At 32.8% G+C, this 20,852-nt stretch overlaps 1 protein-coding gene and 1 long non-coding RNA gene across 7 annotated transcripts in view; one reads left to right on the forward strand and one right to left on the reverse strand.

The window, feature by feature from the left end:
- The window catches only part of LOC119637651, a 9,532-nt gene extending 1,715 nt beyond the window's left edge, over positions 1 to 7,817 (reverse strand). The window contains exons 1-3 of one of the 2 annotated variants that reach the window (XR_005247308.1): positions 7,259 to 7,817; positions 5,973 to 6,294; positions 5,591 to 5,923 (exon numbers count right to left, since the gene is read on the reverse strand). This is a non-coding gene — a long non-coding RNA (uncharacterized LOC119637651). Of the gene's footprint in view, positions 1 to 5,590; positions 5,924 to 5,972 lie in introns of those variants that run through there. The other variant, XR_005247309.1, reaches the window with a different exon arrangement.
- A 933-nt stretch (positions 7,818 to 8,750) lies between these two features.
- The window catches only part of LOC119637646 (armadillo segment polarity protein), a 40,564-nt gene continuing 28,462 nt past the window's right edge, over positions 8,751 to 20,852 (forward strand). For 4 of the 5 annotated variants that reach the window (XM_038033839.1, XM_038033844.1, XM_038033842.1 and 1 more), the window contains exons 1-2: positions 8,751 to 8,917; positions 18,006 to 18,065. In XM_038033839.1, the coding sequence (XP_037889767.1) occupies positions 18,035 to 18,065 (31 nt within the window). In that variant the 5' untranslated portion in view covers positions 8,751 to 8,917; positions 18,006 to 18,034. Of the gene's footprint in view, positions 8,918 to 10,511; positions 10,603 to 18,005; positions 18,066 to 20,852 lie in introns of those variants that run through there. The other variant, XM_038033840.1, reaches the window with a different exon arrangement.

A 20,852-nucleotide genomic window follows, 5' to 3' on the forward strand; every position in this document is an offset into this window, starting at 1 on the left:
CGGTCGTAACCGAGTCTTTTATATCCACTTGCGCCATCCTAAATTTTGTTTTGTTTATTTTTATAAACTGTACAAGGAATCCACAGCTCTCTATGTCTTTGATTTGGTTTTGATCCAAGGACGAACGCTACTGAAAATTGTTTTGATTGATCCAGGTCACTACCCATATAATGTCCTATTTTGAAAACTTGTTCTATGAAAAAAATTACAATCTTCAGCATTATTATTACCATTATTATTAATTTGGCCAGAGAAATAAATTCTAAGACTAAACTCTTAAAGCACTAGCACCTAAGGCTATCGGCTTTTTTTATTAAAAACTCTACCGCACTTGAGATTCGAACCCACGACCATTGAGTTGCTAGTCGAGATTTCTCGCCTTCGGCCACTCAGGCGGCTTAATCTTTAGTATTTCTTGAAGAAAGTAGGAGTACTTCGGCATTCTAAATTCGTGTGAAAACTTTATATCGGCTGGCGCAATGTTTTGAACGCCCTCTTACGTAACACAAACTGAAGATTATATGGCAAAAAGGTCTAATTTTCAATGCTTCATGATAAGAACTACATCGTAAAAGTAATTTAATTTAAGACAAAAAAAAATTAACTGTACCAAATTTGGACCATCTTGGTCTATTTTTTGGATGCTACCCTATATAGGGATTTTCACGAAAATTGATTCTTTATAGGGTAGAAAAGTCCGAATTGTAACATGTAAGGATGAAAATTAATCCATACGCATATTTTTAGATCCCACCCAGCATAGGTGTTTACACGAATATTTGTTTACCAAGTTAAAAAAATTTAAATTTTAATATTTTATGATGAAAATAGAGCCACAATAACAATTTGATATAAAAATTAAGAATAGTAAGCTTTTATTTGTAAGCAGATTTAATTTTTAATATACAGTTCCATGCTAATAAGTTTATATAGAAACAAGGTATAACTTGTGTGTCCTCTGGCCAAAATAAGGGTGGTGTTAGACGATGTGATGGAGCGCGCCTAAGAGTCGCGTTGGCCCAACAATGATGTGTTCAATTATTTCATAACAAAAAGGAAAGAAATGCAGGTATGCGTACACAACGAAATTATGATTTTAGTAGCAAAAAGTAACAAATCAACGCAAAAATTACATTAGTGTCGAAAAAAATAATTATTTTGAAATTGTTTAATAAATAGAAGGATTAGAAAAATCCTATAATCTCATCAAATCCCTTTGCTAGTATTTACTGCTCAACAATTTCAATTCTAACCGCTAAATACTCTGCATCATACATTATTCTTATGTAAATACATAATTTCCATGAACGCACCCATACTGGAGGATAATCAGATGTCAACGTGGTCTAAAATTTAGCAAACCTAATTTGAAATTGAGAATAAAGAAATTGATCTGTGTGATCCAAATTCAGTATAGTTGATTTTTTAAGGACATATTTTCATCATAAAATATTAAGCATTTCTGGCAAATGCAGCTATGTTTTTGACTAAAGCTGTTGCAGAGGGTGGAATCAAAAGAACAGACCTGCTTGGTTCAAATTGGGTATGGTCAATTTTTATGTCAAATTATTGTTACGACAGAATTTTCATCAAGATGTATTGAATATTACGGCTTTTTACCATATAAAGGTTCAATTTCCGTAGAAACGGGTTTATAACAAGGGGTTCAAAAAGTTTTCTTATCCGATCCAAATTAGAATGCAGAAATCCTATTACTAAGCGGTTTTTGTCGCGACATTATAAAAATTACAACATTTATTCTTACAAAGACTTATAAAAATATGCGTTATATGAATGGTCGAAAAAGTGGTCCTATCCAAACCATTTTCAATAGCGTTCGTCCTTGTGTCAAAACATGTCAATGTACCAGGCTGCCCGAAAATATCTCAAATGTTACGGCCTGTAGCTTGAACACATGGGCAGACATCAGACACACAGACAGGGTTATAGATCTGCATAAAAGTAGGTGGGTCTATTTTCAGACCATCTAGGTGTTAGAACCACTCGCACAAACTTAACATACCCTGTACCACATGTGGTTTAGGGTTTAAAAAGCCTTCAAACAATATAATGCCATATTTCATGCTTTGAGTTTTCATGAAAATTAGTCGATTTCCATGAAACCAAATTCCAAAGAAAGAAAAAGCCAAATACACATCCATAAAATGTTACCTGCCCCATGTAGCTGACGATTGTCGAAAAAATTAGCAGAACGTTTGGCGGAAAAAGGGATTAACACAAAAATGGCGCGATGAAGCCAGGTATTGGTAAATTGTTTGTAAAAAGGAATATAACCAGAGTGTTTGCGGAAGGTAAAGTCAGCCGAGTCAAGAGAATTGAATTGCAATATTCGAAAGTGCAAGATGCGAACGAGAATTAAAGTATTGTGATAATGAGTTCCTGTAAATAACTTGGAAAAAATCTCTTAAGATCTGCAATTAGAAACCTATACCATCTAGCTGAATAAAAACGTAAGTTCACAAAAGCATATAAAATATAAAATTAGGAAGATAAATTTTAAGTTTCGAATAATTTGTTTTATTTGTTTGTATATATTTAAAAGCATACGTTTTGCCGATTCCCACGTAAGCTCGTCAAAGGTTGAATAATTTTTAAAGATGCGAGGGTTAATTTCGTTCCCTTACATTGGTTTTCACATATTAAACGTTTATTTTTATATCCAAAAACAAAGCGAAATGTGTCAGGAGCCAAGAAAATGGTACTCCATTTTTTAGGTGGTAAGTGGTAAACATAGTGAAAACATACGTTACCATTTTTTCGATATGAAAAAAAAAGGAAAACGACGTAAACGTGAACAATAGCGTATGGTTTGGAAAATCAAACCAAACAAATTAATATAAACGTTACAATGATATGGTAAATAACAGTAAGAATATGAATGTAAAGTTAATTTTTGATTGATTAATGAAATATAGACTGAAAAAATGGGTGATTGTATGTATATAAGCAAAACTCCGAATCAATGTTCATAAAGTTTTGTAAAAAGTCGGCAAAGTTGAAGTCCTAACGTGAGAATAGGAAAAACGCCTTATTGTCTTAGCCACCCATAAAGGTGAACTTCACTGATGCAGTTACATAAAACAAAGAAATTGTTTAAATATTTTGGTTTGATAACCACATTTTAAATCGAAAAATACATTTGCTACTTGTTTTTCAGACCTTATAAAATAATATTGAGTATAAATCAAAATTTCAAATCGAATAACGTAAACAAAATACAAATTATTACAAAATAAACCTAAATAACTTCTAAATTTAAAATAAATTGTTTTGTTTTACCATTTTTGTTTTTTTTTTGTTTGGATACATACAAAATCATAAGAGGGCTGACACAGTGAGGTGTTATTCCAATTTTCGAGTTGGGACTTCTACTATGTCGACGTTTCATAAAGCTTTGTAGGAAAGAAAAAAATGCGCAAGAAGAAATGATGATCGCTTCTTTTACATTTTAAAGTTGTTTGTCTAATTTACGTTTACCTTACGCTAATGTACGTTTCTACATATGATGTGATTTAAAATTTTAATTTATACCATGCATTATTTTGAAAGAAGTGATAAATAACCAGTAAAGACTATTTTAATGCTAAAATATATTCAGAGATCATTTTATTAGCGAGTAATAAAGGGTGTGAAGTTATATTTAAATATAACTAGCAAAGACACAAACTAAAATTTTTTACAGAGCTCTGTAAAGCCGTTAACAGAATTCTGTTAAACGAAGTTTCGGAGGGATTTAACTCAAAATACAAGTAAAATAGAAGTTTTCGCAAATTTTTTTGCAAATTCTTATAAACAAAACATGACTTTATGTAAATTAACTAATATTCGAAACCAAAACTTTTTTACACTATGCCATAAATGAGGTTGATAAAGCGAAAGTTTACGGAGCTACTGTTACCAAACCATGTCCCTTGAAAAAATGAAACCAGCACAGAGTGAATCCTCTATTAATAGCCTTTCCAACGGTGTGCAGGTTATATTAAGTTTTGCCCAAAGAGTCTTTTTATGGGACTTTAAAAATTTTCATACTTAACATAATGCGGGCTAACATATAAGCAAACTTTAAAATGCCACCTTGGGCAAACCATGCCCTTTGAAAAAATGAAACTAGGACAGAATGAATCGTCTATTAATGGCCTTTCCAACGGTGTGCAGGTTATATTAACTTTTGCCCAAAGAGTCTTTTTATGGGACTTTGAAAATTTCCATAGGCTAACATAATGCGGGATAGCATATAAGCAAACTTTGAAATGTCGCTGTGGGCAAACCATGCCCTTTGAAAAAATTAAACTAGCACAGAATGAATCCTCTATTAATAGCCTTTCCAACGGTGTGCAGGTTATATTAAATTTTGCCCAAAGAGTCTTTTTATGGGACATAGGCTAACATATAAGCAAATTTTAAAAGACCACTGTGGGCAAACCATGCCCTTTGAAAAAATGAAACTAGCACAGAATGAATCCTCTATTAATGGCCTTTCCAACGGTGTGCAGGTTATATTAAGTTTTGCCCAAAGAGTTTTTTTATTGGACATAGGCTAACATATAAGCAAATTTATATTATCGATCTAATTTTTGGAAAAAGGCAACTATGATTGCAACGCAATTATTACATCCCTTACAATTATTTTCATAAATTTCATTGACAGTGCTTATAATATTGTATATAAATTAGTAGAAAACGCTGTAAACCGTGTAATTTCCTAATTTCAATTTTTAACGCAAACCCGAAAACAAATCTAATTTATATACAAAGCCATGTGTATCTCATAATTGATAAAAATTATAAATAAAAATCCATATCTGATCTGACGCATCAAAACCTTCCTTATTTACGCATTTTCTATTTCGACCTCTCTCACTCAATTTCTTAAAAAAAATACTAGATCATCATGCATAGAAAAAAAAACGATTTAATATTTGCAAAGCCAATAAATGCCTGTTTACATTCGTTTACGCACAAATCAACGCAAGAGTACAATGCACTGAGAAATGAGAGAGAACCATTTCGAAGTTCTCGACTTTGATGGTGGATTAACATTGTTTCTCAAGCTGCCTATGTTATGAAAAGCAATTTTCAAAGTCCCATAAAAAGATGCACAGAAATTACTTTCATGATATTTTTGTTTTACTCTCATGATACTTTATTTTACTTTCATAATAGCCCGCATTATGTTAAGTATGGAAATTTTCAAAGTCCCATAAAAAGACTCTTTGGGCAAAACTTAATATAACCTGCACACCGTTGGAAAGGCTATTAATAGAGGATTCACTCTGTGCTGGTTTCATTTTTTCAAGGGACATGGTTTGGTCACAGCAGCTCCGTAAACTTTCGCTTTATCAACCTCATTTATGGCATAGTGTAAAAAAGTTTTGGTTTCGAATATTAGTTAATTTACATAAAGTCATGTTTTGTTTATAAGAATTTGCAAAAAAATTTGCGAAAACTTCTATTTTACTTGTATTTTGAGTTAAATCCCTCCGAAACTTTACAGTTTAACAGAATTCTGTTAACAGCTTTACAGAGCTCTGTAAAAAATTTTAGTTTGTGTCTTTGCTATTTATATTTAAATATAACTTCACACCCTTCGAGTAATAAGTAATTTGCAAACTACGGGGCAATTAATATAAAATTATTTCGATGATGTCATAAAATTTAAATAGATTAAAATAATAAATTCTCGAATTCAGACTAATGAATAAAATCCAAGATTAAAAATACTGGCAAAACAAAGTTTGGAATTCGAAAACTTCAAGTAATAACACAATTTGGTGCAATTACGTAACAAGCATCAATGAAAAAAGGCAATACTTGTCTGCTTAGGAAGCGTAAGCTGCGGTATCCATACTTTCGAAAGTATAATTTACATCATAGATTCCTCACAAAGTCGTAGAGAAATGACCTAAAGAACAAATTTTATAAAATTTATTTACTTATTTGTTACCATTTACCTTTACATATAAAAGGGAGATCCAACTTTTGGGGGACAAAGAAAAGTAATGTGTATGCCATAATTGTATAAACGATGTCGCAACAGCCCCGTCAACATCACGTATTTCAAAAAGTGATCTTTCCCAATCTCTTCCCGTTTGCTTTAATTTTTTATCTAATAAATCTTCTTTACGACTAATCGAAAACACGTTTGTTTACTTTTATAGCAATTTTCTCACTGTTACATTTGAATTTGTTGAGAATTTGAGACTTTTTAAGCCGGAAACGAAAATGACACCTCATTGTGTTAGCTCCATAAGATTTGCCAATTATAACAATGGTCTGCAAAAAGGGGGCAAAATTTAAGTGATATTCCCGAAATAGGAAAACTTGTCGTAAACGTATTAACAGTAAAATAGGCTGACCGTAAAGAGAGGCATATTAGATATCGGTGATCTCAGACGTGAAGAAATTTCATTGTCTAAATACATTAGTAATGTGAACGAGAATGGACGGGGAAGGCCTTCTCAGGGAGTGGTTTTAAAGTATTTTAATCTGAATTAAGATTTTATGAAATTTAAGAGTCGTTGAAATAAACGTTCACTTATGATATGTGCGAAAGTTTTCAATTAATTTGGAGTACAGGCAATTTCTTTAATGACCAACCGATAAGCTTCTGGATATATTTCTTCCCAAAAAATTAACAAAAGGAACTTCCACTAAAGGAATTTCATTGCTATTAATGCGAATAAGTTCCCTAAATAGTTTCCCCATATATTGTAGTATATGTTATGGATTGGAGTAGATAAATGTTTATTTATGGAAAGATTTCCTATGAATCTTTCCAAAGTGTTGTTCAAGATTTTTGTGGTGTATTACCCTACGCTGCTCGGCTTAAGACCGCCAAGTCAATCTGCTTTATAAAATGCCAATCGAGATCGGCTTGATTAAAGGAGCGAAATTTTATATACTATATTGTTGCTAGCATCTACAAAAGTTTTCAATAAGAAATTATAGTAAAGTCATCAGTGTTTTGCAAAAAAATAAGTGCTGTTATCATTTAACATGTGAAGGCACGAGATTTACAAATTGAAATATTTTGGACTTGGCCACGAACCTCGAGGAAGACCACTGTAAATCCAGAAATCCAATCAATTATTTCGTAGTTAACAGCTAGGTTAATAAGAAATTATCTTAGTTTTTTAATGGAAGCACAATCGCACTGTTAACGCAAAATGAACCTGGAGTGATTTTAATACGTTGTTCCTTAAGTTAAGACATAAGAAACAGAATTTCATTAAGGCACCTGGATGTTGGTTTGTGTTTGATATAAGTATGAGATCATTGGGGAATCGTTTAGCTAAAAGCAAGTCACTATCTCATCAATAGTTGGGTTGTATGCTAATTTTGTTGAAGAGGAGAACCAACTGTTATTTTTTGGATTTTGACAGCCACAGAAATATTCCTCCCTGGAACGCGTTTTCAAATCACACGATTTCATGTCATTATTATAACACGTGTTTTTCCACATATAACGCGTGGATATCCTACGTTATATATCTGTACTGTGGCTTATTTCAGATAGCTCCGATAGCGAATAAACATGTAATAAAACTGCTTTTGGAATTATGTAATTTATTTGAAATTAATTGTTTTTTAGTTACGTATGTATAAATTTTTTAATTAAGATGTTCTTAGTTTGATTTTAATAAAACACGCATATTTCGTTCATAACATAGTTTTTGCTTAATATTCTTTCACTTTAAACCCCTTTAAGGAGAAAAGTTAAATGTGAATCTTTTGTTTATAACGCGTTATAAATTATCATACGAGCACATTGTACGACTATTCTCGTATAACGCGTTTTCCTATAACGCAACAACTATTTTCTTCTTCTTTCCACATTTTCTTTTACACATTAACGATCCCAACGAAAATGACACGAAGGTCTTAAGTAATCGCAGCGAAAACCTTTATCAGTTATCGGCTTGGTCCCAATCGTAAGTTAGTTTTCAAATACATGATTACCCAACAGAATTCATTTATTTTCAGCCTTAAACAACTTTTTTAAACAATTAAGGGAAGAAAGCGAAAATAAGAGATGTCAGTAACATTAAAACAATGTGTGTTATATCATGGAATCAATTTTTCTAACACCCCAATTCTTGCACTTTCATCCGTTACCGGTAAAACATGAGTGCATGCTTGTCACTATTTTTTTATTTTGTCTCAAATTTGGTATTCCGTAACAATGACAATGCAATTTTTCAGTTTCAATTTTGCTCTAGGGCAGGGCTGTTACTTAGGAAAATCACAAATAGAAAACTAAAAATAGGACGTGTCGTTACAAGGTATTGAAAATAATTTATTAGTATATATTTTAAGCTTTCAGAACTTTTCATAAGACTTGCAATCTGAGGAATTTTAGAATAATTAGATAAAAAAATTGACTTTTCGTGCGCTTATGTTTGCTTATTTTCTGAAAATTCGTATAAATAGGTAATTAGTTTTTCTTCCATTTTTTATAAACTTTTCTTTTGTATTTGATTCGATTACACCATTGCACTATACTCTATTGTAACAGAAGAGATGCGATCAGGAACCTCCTTAAGAGTAGAACATAAATATGTTATGTCTTTTCGGCTGTATCATTTTCCTTCTAATTAAGGTAAAATACCCATCAAGGAATATAATCAGGATTAGGAATAGGAATAAGCATTTCTTCATTAATACATAATTATTACCGATAATCTTAAATGTTTTAATACCGTTTTGAGGTAATCAAGTAGCCCACAGAGAGAATGAGTACGTAAATAACGACAACATTCAAATGTTCGGATATTCTTCGTTTAAGCTCGTGTTCGTATGTGCATTTTTATTCAGAGGGAAAAGTATATTGTTTTTAAGAAAACAGTTCATAAAAAAATTGCAAAAACTAAAAGTTGTTTCCAAAACTAATTGAGTGGTAAGTAATAAACATTATTTTTAAAGTTCTCGAAGAAAAGTGTTAAAAATAGTTTTAGAAATTTTAAGTAGTACACAAATATGGGAAGCGATTTTCATTCTGTTGGGGTGTGGTGAATTCCTTTTATATGTTATGTATGTGTTGCATAGTTTTTTTTTTTGTAAGTTATTGCTAAGTGTTTATCTACGCATGCATACATGCGTATATGTGTGAATTCAAGAAAGTGTACATAAAGCAATTTGTTTTCGAAAAACATGGTTTTTTAAACTAATTATATATAAGTTTTCGTCGCAGTAAAAATTGGTAAAAGTCATGTTTTTTGTCTTTTTTTCTGTAAAGTATAGAAACTTTAACCAATGTTCCAAGAATATATTCTAAACTTTTAAAAAGTGCGTCCATAAAATTACTGTACCCTTTAAACCAGCTTTAAATTTTAAAAATACAGAATTCGAAGTTGACAGTTCTTATTTTTGATATGAAGATTCAAATTTGTGATCAAATTTGGAGTTATACTTAAGAGAAATGTTTTGCATATTTTCCCCTTTATCCATTTCTACTGAGGTAGTTGCTAGAACTAGAAAACTGCAGTTACATTGTAAATATGTAAGAAGATTAAATTTGGTTTGTGGCTAGCTTTTGATGCACACTACATTGAACCAATACATAAAAATGTTGTGCACTTGGTTAATGCTGGACGTATCAAACAATCAAAATCATATGATTAACTCACCTTTTAGAGTAAGAAATTTGTGGCTGTGGTGAACAGATTACATCTATTATTACACTTGATCGGCCGTGATATACTATGAATATTGAAGTCTCCTTTGTCTAATTCTTGCTTTCGTGATATGTGGGTGTGTACTTCTTGAGTTTTTTATGTCGATTACTTATAGAAAGCATGTAAAATTGCAGCCGCTTCACTGAATAAAAAAATTTCAATAATATACATTATTGCTGCAAGGCATACTCTTTTATAAATTAAAAAAGTTAAGATGTTGGAAGCTATTAAATCAAATGGGACGGTATTAACTAAAAAAAAGAGAACAAACATACATTAGAGTTTTAATATATGTTGATAAACTTGCTTTAATTATCTTTTGCTGGTATTGCCATTTCTCATTATTGAATTCCCATTTCTGTAAGTGATTTCTGGAAGTGATTAATGGAATATTCCATCAGTTCAGTTGATTTTCGTTATTGATATGGAGATTCTATTGATCAAAAGTCTCAGAGCTATTTTTAGACTGTGAATAAAGTTTTAAATTTATGATCACAATTTGTACAGGCGAAAGAACGAGAAGAGACTAAATAGGTTTAGGTGAATAACTGTTCACGCTAATGAAGAATACAAACACTTTAAGGGGCTTCCGATGCATATTTCTACACGCCAGAATGTTTAGCAATTCTAACATACTTCGTGGGGTAGATATTTTACGATGTGTTTTATTTTGGAGAAAATGTTGTGTATGCTATTTCACAAATCGTAACAATTCTTTTACATTGCTTACGTTAAAGTATTATGTTAAATGTCATCTACCAGCCTTGTGTTAGTGAGTCGTGAGTCCTATTCATGATTTATGATTTACATTCGAAGTGTATCTCTCGTTGTGTGAAGTGCTTAATTCGGCAAATCGGCAGAAAGTTTTCGCAAATTTTTTTTCGAAAAATAATCAGTATACATTGAGGTAAAATTTTCTCAAAAAACAAATTGTCCTTACATAAATAAAAATAAAATTGTATCTAATGTAATTTACACGTGCAATTGAATAGTTTTCACGATAGTTTTCGTTTATTAGTAGAACAAATTTTCATGCGTAAATAAGAAATTTGAATGTTGAAAAAAAAGATAGCAAATCAGAGAGAGAAAGGATGGGTAAGGAAGTAAAATTGAAAGAGAGAAATTAACTTAAAGCTTGGTTGCTCTTATGAAAGTGACTTCACGATGTGCAAGTGCTGTAAATGATGAGTTTATGTCTGTGATTCATAATTTCCATTCGAAGCTAGTAGGTAAATTATGAAAAATTTCAAATCAATTTGAACTAGATTGCGGTTAAAAAGATAATAGTCTGAAAGCGATTTAATTTTTATTTTTCAACTTTCTACCTTGCGAAAGTTGAGTTAATATCGTGTTTACTCTAAGTTGAAGAAACTTTGCGACATTTGCAACACATTTCTTGACACTCATTAGCGAATGTTGCGGAGACATAAAGGACACCTACGTTTTCAAAAGCGAAAAAATGCGTTTTTTTGGTCATTATTTATGCAGAATGCATACGGATGCAACTTCCACGTATATAGTGTGAGGTCCGGCTATACGCATCGAACATTATGCGGTATTGAAACTTTTTTTTTCATTCCTTTTTAAGACAACCTTTGGGGGCGTACAAAATTCGGCCACAATTGAAACTTATTTTCTTTTTTAAGTTTGTGTATGCAATTACTGTTTGCGTTGACATTATAAAAATATTTTCTCCATTTTGTTGCGTTATTGTCACATATTATTTTAAAATAATAACGTTTTTAGGCCTATAAAAAAAAGATGGACTTGTTTTTTTTTAACTGCAATGCGTTTCTAACGTCATCTCCTTTTTATAAGCATTTATAAAGAAGGATAATGTACCTTACGTGTAGTCAACAAACTTTTATGGAGTGCTAGTTGCTTGCAAACATATGTTGGAAGTACGGAATTCGTTATTATAATTCTTGGTAAAATTGATTCGTTTCTATTGTAAACCATGATAATAGGAAAATGGATTGGTCTTCCCTTTTGATGGTTAGCAGTGACTTTTTAGTCATTACTATTTGATGCATTTTTTACGTTTTAAGTAAGTATGGTATTCACCTTATCGAGAACTTGACTTATTTGAATCGAAAAGCAAGTGTAGTTAAATAAACCGAAGTAAACCTTACACTCGTTCTGATATTAGGAAAAATTTATTCAAAGTGACACATGCACTGCTTTAGCGTTTTTTTACGCTTTCATTATTGTTATCATTATCATTATTATTACTACATTTCATAATAGAAATATATATATACGTATATTATATATTAATTAAATGTGTACATAATACACGTAACAAAATAAAAAAACATAATATTTAAAGTTTGTTAACATAACAAAATGAAAATTATCTTCTTTAAGATCCAATTAGAGTAGAAACGTAAAGGATTTAACTAAGTTTCTCGTCATCGTACTCGAAATCACTTTGTGTCTGACTAAAGAGGAGATCGTCGTTCTCTTGTTTCAACTTCAGTACCTCGGTGTCGAACGACCTATCTTTCTCGACTTTTTTTCCTCAACAATTGAATTTGCTTTCTTAAAAATTGTTGGACGGTTTCTCGAAAACGTCTTTCGTTGTCGACTTGCGCCTGCAGCACTTCATAGCTTATATTTTAAGGGAATTTTTACAATTGCAATGGATGCGTGTTTAATAGGGGCAACTCATAAAATATAGCGATTATTATATAACATTGTTTGCTTTTATTAAATGATGACAATGGTACTGATAAATACTAATAAAAACTAACGTACTGCGCTTTATTCAGACCTGTTTATTCGAGCGGGGTCGATTCTTACATCAGGAAGTACCCAAATTTACGAATTTAATAGCTCGTGATCCATGCTTCCGTTTAGCTAAAAGCGAGTCACTATCTCATCAACAGTTAGTTTGTTTGTTAATTTATCGAAGAGGAGAACCAGCTGTAATATTTTGGAGTTTGACAGTCACAAAAATGTATATAGTGTTCCCACTTGTAACACGGTATTCATGTAACGCGTTCTCATATCACGCGATTTCATGTCATTCGTATAACTCGTGTTTTCCTACAAATAGTCATTACTACTTGATGTATTTTTTACGTTTTAAGTATTGTACTCACCTTCCAGAGGACTTGACTTACTTGAATCGAAAAGCATTGTTATTGTTATTATTATTATTATTGGTGGTATTATTATTATTTTTGTTATTATTATTGTTATTATTATTGTTATTTTTATTATTATTGTTATTGTTATTATTATTGTAATTATTATTATTATTGTTGTTATTATTGTAATTATTATTATTATTATTATTATTATTATTATTATTATTATTATTGTTGTTGTTGTTGTTATTATTATTATTAGGAAAGAAATGCAAAGGTTAAAGTAAGACAAGCACTAGCAGCTGTTGATTCGCTGACTCGCAGAAGAAGACTATCGGCTATTTTTTGACTTACATTGTTTACTTTAGTCACTTTAATAAATTTAAGTATTTTATCCATTTTATGTCCTCCAGATGCATTCTAGATGTCCAGAGGGTTAGGGGCGCTGCATACGAGTCTTCGAATGGGAAGGTTTTGGCATTCAGAAATTATAGGGTGAATTATAAGATTTTGTTCTCCAATGTAAATGGGTGGAAGAGGTTTCTTTAGGAATTCTCGCAAATGTTCTTGCCTTGATGAATGGTTATAGGTAGAGGGGGTTTAAAAAAGGGTGTAGTGCTTATGTACATTTGACTTAAAAGGGGAAGCATCATGCACGGTGGGAGAGACCCCTGATAGTTCCAGAGGCTGGAAGTGTGATTGAAATGCTACGAGTAGTGGTACGACGTGTAGGCAATTCCAGGCGGAATGGGTGAGAATGCTGAGAAGACCTCGTGGTCCAGGCGGGGAACTTAGTTGGTGGCTGTGCCCCTTTTATCTATACACAGCACTTGTTTTGGGTGTACTTAAGCACCAAGCAGCCAACATTACACCAATGCTGAAGAAGATTGAGAGTTTTGGAGACACTTTCGTAGCCTATGAACACCCGATTCTTTCTCTGTTACGGTCGAACGTCTCCAAACTATATCGGTTGCAATGAAGAATTTCTCACGCACACCTCAAGAGATGCCGGCTCTCCTATATTGACATCACCAAAGGAGAAGGATTATTCATCGCTTTCTTTATGCTTTAAAAGGCATTACTGGGTTTTGGCGGTATTAATATTTATCGTATTAGTTTGACCCCACTACACGAATTTCGTGAGGTCTCCATTTAACGTATCATTCATTTTGTAGCCTTTACTGTGTGCTGCGGCGTTGTTAGGCTCCTTGGGAAAATAGAACCAATGACAACGTGCTGTCGTCTACAAATGAATGAATAGGCTTTTCTGTCACTCAGAAAGAACAAAGATCGGTAGTACACATGCATTTAAGTAAATCCGTCGATTGCAATTCCTCTCGAGCCGAGTGGAAGTTTCATCGACACCAAATATAATCACTTTCGTCATCAAGCTATACTCTGTCAAATGCTGCGGAGGTATCCGGTGCTACGAGTTTACTTTCGAATGACGAACAGGTCGCTTCCACTTCTCAGTGAGGTAGGGTGCCTAGTCGACCGTTTTTTGCGAAAGCCATAATGTCTATCGCAAATTAGAGTGTTGGATTCCAGACATATTACCAGGCTGTAGTTGACCATGGTTTTCATGATTTTGACGATTGCCGAACAGATTATAATTGGGCGGCAACTGGCAGCACTTGTGGGGTTACCTTTCTCGCGTACTTTTTGGACACTAGCAATCTTCCAGCATGTGATGGTTTGCTGGGTGGTAAATTGATAAATAGAGCAAATATTTCAGCCGACACATTAGTTTTATAAACCAGATCGCATATTATTTGGTCGAATTCGATGTAGTAGATTCGTTTCCAATTTGTTTCATAACCGATCAGAAGCTTTTGCTGCTTTTTGGTTTGGCAAGGATTTTTGCGCGGTGTAATGCCTAGTTGCATAAATTTCCAGATTGTTTGCGAAGCATTAACCTAGACGACTAAACTCTAAATGCTTTGAAACTAAATGTATCTCTGTAATTCTAATTAAACGAACATTTCTCTTTTGGTTTAATCGAATGGAATGTATGTTCGCAATCTATATTTGATGATATTTTGTATCGTTACCGCAGCGGTGTTGACCTTGTTATTTAGGAAAAATAATTTTCTAAATCTCACGTTTCGGGGTTGGGGCACAAAGGTATCAGAGATTGGCATGCGAACAGGATGCGGAAATAGCAGGATGGTGCAAGGATCTTAGCTCCATATTTTGCGAAAATGCGAAGTAAGAAAAAGTTATAGTATTCTTATGTGCGTTGGCTCATTTTTCTACAAGCTGTGTTAAACAGTTTTCAAGTATGTGGATAAAATTGAGCAGCCAGGGTTTGTTGTGGACGTTGAAATTACCAGCAATCACAATTTCAGTGGTAGAGTACTCGTTGAGAATGAATAATAAAGAACTGGGGGAAGCCATTTGACTCTCCGTATCATATAGGGCTTTCTCTAAATGTGGACCTTTTTACACCCATCACTGAAGGATGTGGGGTACATTCATTTCGTCAAAACGTTTGCAACGACCAGAAGGAAGCATCAGGGTTCCCCACAAAGTATATATATTCTTAATCAGCATCAAATTCTAAATCGGTGTAAGCATTTTCGTTAGTACAACCTCTGTTGTAAACATTCTCCTGGCCGCAAAAATGACGACTTCAAGTTCGGCAGAAACTTTGAAAGTTTTTGAAAATGCGCCAAATCAGTCGCCCACAACACCACGTAAAATGAGAACACCTCTGTTTTTCAAAAGGAATAAACAATGGTTTTTTGTTCATTGCTCCATAAATATATTCTATGCGCGACGCTGCAGCCCCTGTACAAACATGGAAAAAATTAACCGCTCCTGCCCAATATCATAGTGTATCAAGCTTTAATTGTTTTTGCAATACCTTTATAACGCACAGAAACTTTAAAAACCTCATAAAGTATATAAATTCTTGGCCAGTTTCAAGTTTGGAATACGCCTAAACATGTCCGCCTGCCCATGACTTGTCTGCCCATCTTTTTGCTTGCGCAGCTTTGTACTGTAAGTAAGTAAGTAGTAAGCATTATTCTCCCGTTAGCGAAATTGAAGATATTCAATTTAAAAAAAAACAAAATTGCAAAACAATATGGAATTGATCTAAACTTTTAAAAGGACGCCTACAACGCCCACATGCCTCTGCGACAAAAACTTTTATTTTGAAAATAGGAGAAATCAACTGCGAACACTCCATATTATAGATCATGAGACTTTTGTCCTTTTTGGGGTATTTGCAATTTTCAATCTCGAAAAATCGACCATATCTTCACATTTTCGTCTTCCGATTTCGTTCATATATTTGTGAAAAATTGGTACCCAAATATTCGCCAGAACCGCTCACAATTCAATAAATTGTCTCTAAATTTGAGGTTAGAAAGACAGAAAAATTAGTTCAGATGAAAGTAATGCGAACGGTGACGCTAACGAGACGATTGATAACACCGAGAGTGAAGATGAACTCAATATTGCTAATACGAATTATGTTAACGATAAATAAAAGTTTGATCCGAAAGTAACATAAAAATATATTTTTTCTAAAAGTCATCTTATAAATTTGAACTGCGTCTTATAGTCCGAAAAATACGGTAGTTGTTTGCATATATTTTGATCATCTATTAATGAAAATGGTAAAGTAATATGAGGTATCAATGCACGCAACGGTTAAATTCGATGCTTTTGGCCTTTGTCTGTATAAAATAACAGTTTTATATATGATATTCAGTGTATACAGACACTAATCGTGGAACGCTCAAAATTGCATTTTCGACACTCATTACTTTTGCTGTTTTATTTGAAGAAATCGGCTGCCGAAGCCTATCAAACACTTTTAGAAGCTTATAATAATGCTGCTTCATCATATCTCAATCGTCGGTTTTTGTTTCAACCGCTTAAAAGATGTGGTTTTGACGTCAAAGACAAAGGAAGACCTAGAAGACTAAAAAAGTTCGATGGCAATGAGTTGGAAGACTTATTAAATGCAAACCCGGTTCAGATTCTCACAGAACTTTCTAATAGTTTAGTAGTTGATAAATCAACTATTTCTAGACGTTTACATGCGATGGGAAATATCCAAAGGAGGCAAACTTGCTACCATACGAATTGACTGAAACTGTGATTTCGAACCCTCTCGCGATTTCATTGGTTGCCAGCTAAAAAAAGAACAGTTTTGTGGCTGGCGATGAAAAGCGGACAGGCTACGACAATTCCAAGCGCAAAACGTTGAACGTTCAAGCGCATAAGTTGCGCTATGGGGGTCATCCATATCCACCGGCAATAAAGTTTTGCTGTGCATTTGGTGGGATGAGCAAGGTGTAGTGTATTACGAGCTACGAAACTATTACTGAAAGTATTTATCGCCGTCAACTGAACAAGTAGAACGATGTATTGCTGTAAAGCAAACCAGGCATAGTTGTTAACAGGCGAAAATTCATCCTCTTGCATTTCAACGCTCGACCAAACGTTCAAAGAGTTGTCGCAGTTCGAATGGGACGCTTTGCTACATTCAGCGTACTCACCGGATGTAGCGTCTTCTGGTTACCACTTGCTCAAATCGATACAGCATGCTTTGGATGGCACGTGGTTACGAAATGCTAAAGAAGTGCGAAAATAGGTCGATGTTATGGTTTAGATCACTGCCAAACTAATATCGTTCCTTCGGCAAGGTAACGGCATGTTGCCAGAAAGATGGGGAAAAGTTGAAGAAAATGGTGGCAAACATTTTGATTAATGTATATTGTATCAATTTTTCTCATTAAAAGCCCTTTTCAAGTTAAAAATGTTCAAAATACTTGGAAATAAATGTTGCATAGATCTCTAGAGTAAGTGCTTCTTTTTTTTTAATGCAAATTTGTATCATCCACATTGCTTGCCCTAGAGCCCCTCAAATTAAAGTTACCTCGCGAGAGTGACTCCAGTGATTTTTTTATATTTTTTTAAAATAATTCTTTCTTTTAATAATTATATATATACTTAGTAACCCTGTGAGATATTAATACTTTGTTACATTTCCTTCCACCAAAAAAAAAAACTTAAAAAACTTACTTTAGACTGCTACACCTGTTAGACACAAAGCGCAATTCTCTGTGTGCGTACTGCGATTTTTGTTCTCAGTCACTATTAGATATTTTTCAGTACCGATTTCTGGTAAAATAATATATTGATTGGATTTAAAATCTTAAATAAAAATTTATATATGATTTTTACTATCTTATAATTTCAGTTGTGGGGTTTAACGCCTAAGTCACGAAAATGAGTTATATGCCAGCTCAAAACCGTACAAGTAAGTACCTTATTCGTCGAGATTTCTAAAAAATACTTTAATAAATTATGTATAATCTTATGGAGATAAAAAATTTGAGAAAGAACTTTATTGTTGTGGAAAGGAGCTGCGATAAAGCCGCAAAGTGTCCTCCTTACCGTTTTCATCATCAGTTAGCATTTACCTCCAACGATGTTATATAAAGATTGTAATAAATAATAAGTTTTTAACACGAAGTTCAGTAAGTAAAAACATGAAAGAAAGAGGGTTTGTTTTAGAATTAATCTTTGTTACTCTTTGTTTGTTGACTAAATCCGATCTTATGACTTTGAAATCATATAAAGTAACTTCAAAAACAAACTTTTGATGCTTACTCAGGGCGCAGAACGGAATCTTTTTCAGTTTTTGCATTAAGCGAAATAAAATAACTATTTGTTAAATCCAAATATCAGTCTATCGTTTCCTAATATAAGAGCATCCTTCATTTTAATGTTTTGTAGAAGTTTTTTACTAGAAATTCGGCGAATATAATTAATCAAATACCACATTTATCTCGTAGATAAGAATTATATAAAACTATACAAACTATATGTACTTAACTATAAATTTTGTACGTGGTAAGTCGATAGGGAAAAACTTCTCGTTGCGTTTATTATTTTTATACCCATCATAGAAGAATAAGAGGTATGTTCATTATTATATTCTTGATCAGCGTCAAATTGTAAATAAATTTAAGCATGTCCTCTACGACAAAAACTTTTATTTTGAAAATAGGAGAAAACAACTGCGCCCACTCCATATTATAGAGCATGAAAATCTTGTTCTTTTACTTTTGTCTTTTTTAGGATAACGATAATGGGTATAAAAGATTCGGTCTCGACCGCATTTAACTTTGTTACTTCTTTATTTATTAATTTTACTCAACAAGTTTCCTGAGTGAATCATTTTACTAATTATAATCGATAACAACCTTCAACAATCATGCAAAGATTTATGAGGATTGATCGTGCTATATAAAATACTTTGTAAAAGAATGATTGATGATTCTAAGAAAGAAAAGCACCACAAAATTGAAGACGAATTATTACTAATTATGTAATTACGCGGTTTCTTCGGTAGTTCTCCGGCAATATTTTCCCTAAAGAACTGGGATTTGATACAAATATTTTAAATAATTCATAATTTGACCTATAAAATATAAAACTAAATAACTAAAGATCATTATGCATGATACGAGCCTATAAAAGAAAGTAGTAGCACTGTACTGCAGATGTTTTTATTTACACTGCGAAAAATATTGCAGATTGGTTTCATTTTTATCTGTCGCTTGCAATTAACAAACTAAATTTACACTTGTGCACGTTAACAGCGGTGACCTTGTGATTGATCACTAGCCATAAAAGCTTGTGACTGGGCTTTCTAGTCTTGGTCTTTCTGACTTCGTTTCGAATTTAGTATTCTAGAATTATATGTACAATGCAACGTTTCAATATCAACTTTATAATAAAGCATGGTTGTCAAGTTATGAAGAAATTGAAATGAATTTTGTCAGGTTTACCAAAAGAAATTAATATGCAAACGTACTTTCTAGCTGTTGCAACCGACGACTGGTTTAGTGGAATCAACTAGTTCTTATCTAGTAGTAAAATATTGAAAAAACTATGTTTAAATGGACAACCAGAAAACTTTTTATTTGTTCGTTGCACTAACTGGTAAAGCATTTTTTTTATTTTCATGTGGTTCGAAGTTTATAGCAAGGATCTACATCAAGATCATCTAAAACTTTGCTTAAAAGATCTGCAAATTGAAAAGCAGTGGCCTATTTCAATAAATTGATTTATGCTTTAATAACCATGTACTTTCCTTTGCTTATCCACAACCACTTTTTAGCCTTGAATTCTTAATCGATCAAAATACATTTGTGCAAAATTTGTACTTTCTTGGTTTTGCGACTGTAGCTGTTCCACAAATTATGGCTAACACTGACCTATTTTCGTAAGTGTATGTCATCGGTACCTCGAAAATTAAATCACGAAAGTTTTGCGACTGTAACTGTTCCACAAATTATGGATTACATTGACCTATTGTCGTAAGTGTATGTCATCGGTATCTCGAAAATTAAATTACCAAAATTTTTTTAAAAATATTTATACTTTGTAACTAATCTTTTGAAGTCTAAAAGTTAAAAAACATCAAATAGACCGATTTTGGTAGCCGTCATGTTAAGGGGTTACAGAGAGTTTCAAAAGAGTTATTTGTTTAATTGAAACTTGAAAGCGTTTTTATATGAGCAACAACATCTCAGTTACGTTTTGTAAAGCTCTCGTTCAAAAATTTTGAAAATTCAATCATTGGGGTGCGTTTTTCAAGGAACCCATGTTTTCACAATGGACATGATGACTTGTGACAGTTTATCTGAAATAAACATTGAAACAATTCCTTCATTTAGACATAAACTATATATTCATATTGTCAGTATGGCGATTTTGTGCACACATTGTAGTCGTACTGTTCCACTTTGTCCGAAGGAATTTTGCAATTTATATTTCTCCATTTCAGCATGGGTTTCGGAAAAGAAAATCTACGGTTATGAGTCTCTACGCAAGTTTTAATTTGTTTTTTCGTAACATTCAATCTTTAAAAGAAGCGTTTTGAAACCCTTTTTGACCAAATACCCCTCACCTGTACTGATCCTTAAGACTTAAACATAATTTCGTGTGAAAGAACTTGTATTCTTCCTAGTCTGCCTATTATTAATTAGAAGACGCAACAAAAACAGGAAAGTACTTTCTACATAGTTCGGTCTAA

Source organism: Glossina fuscipes, unplaced genomic scaffold (assembly GCF_014805625.2).
Source record: "Glossina fuscipes isolate IAEA_lab_2018 unplaced genomic scaffold, Yale_Gfus_2 60, whole genome shotgun sequence".
In the NCBI taxonomy this organism is placed as follows: Eukaryota; Metazoa; Arthropoda; class Insecta; order Diptera; family Glossinidae; genus Glossina; species Glossina fuscipes.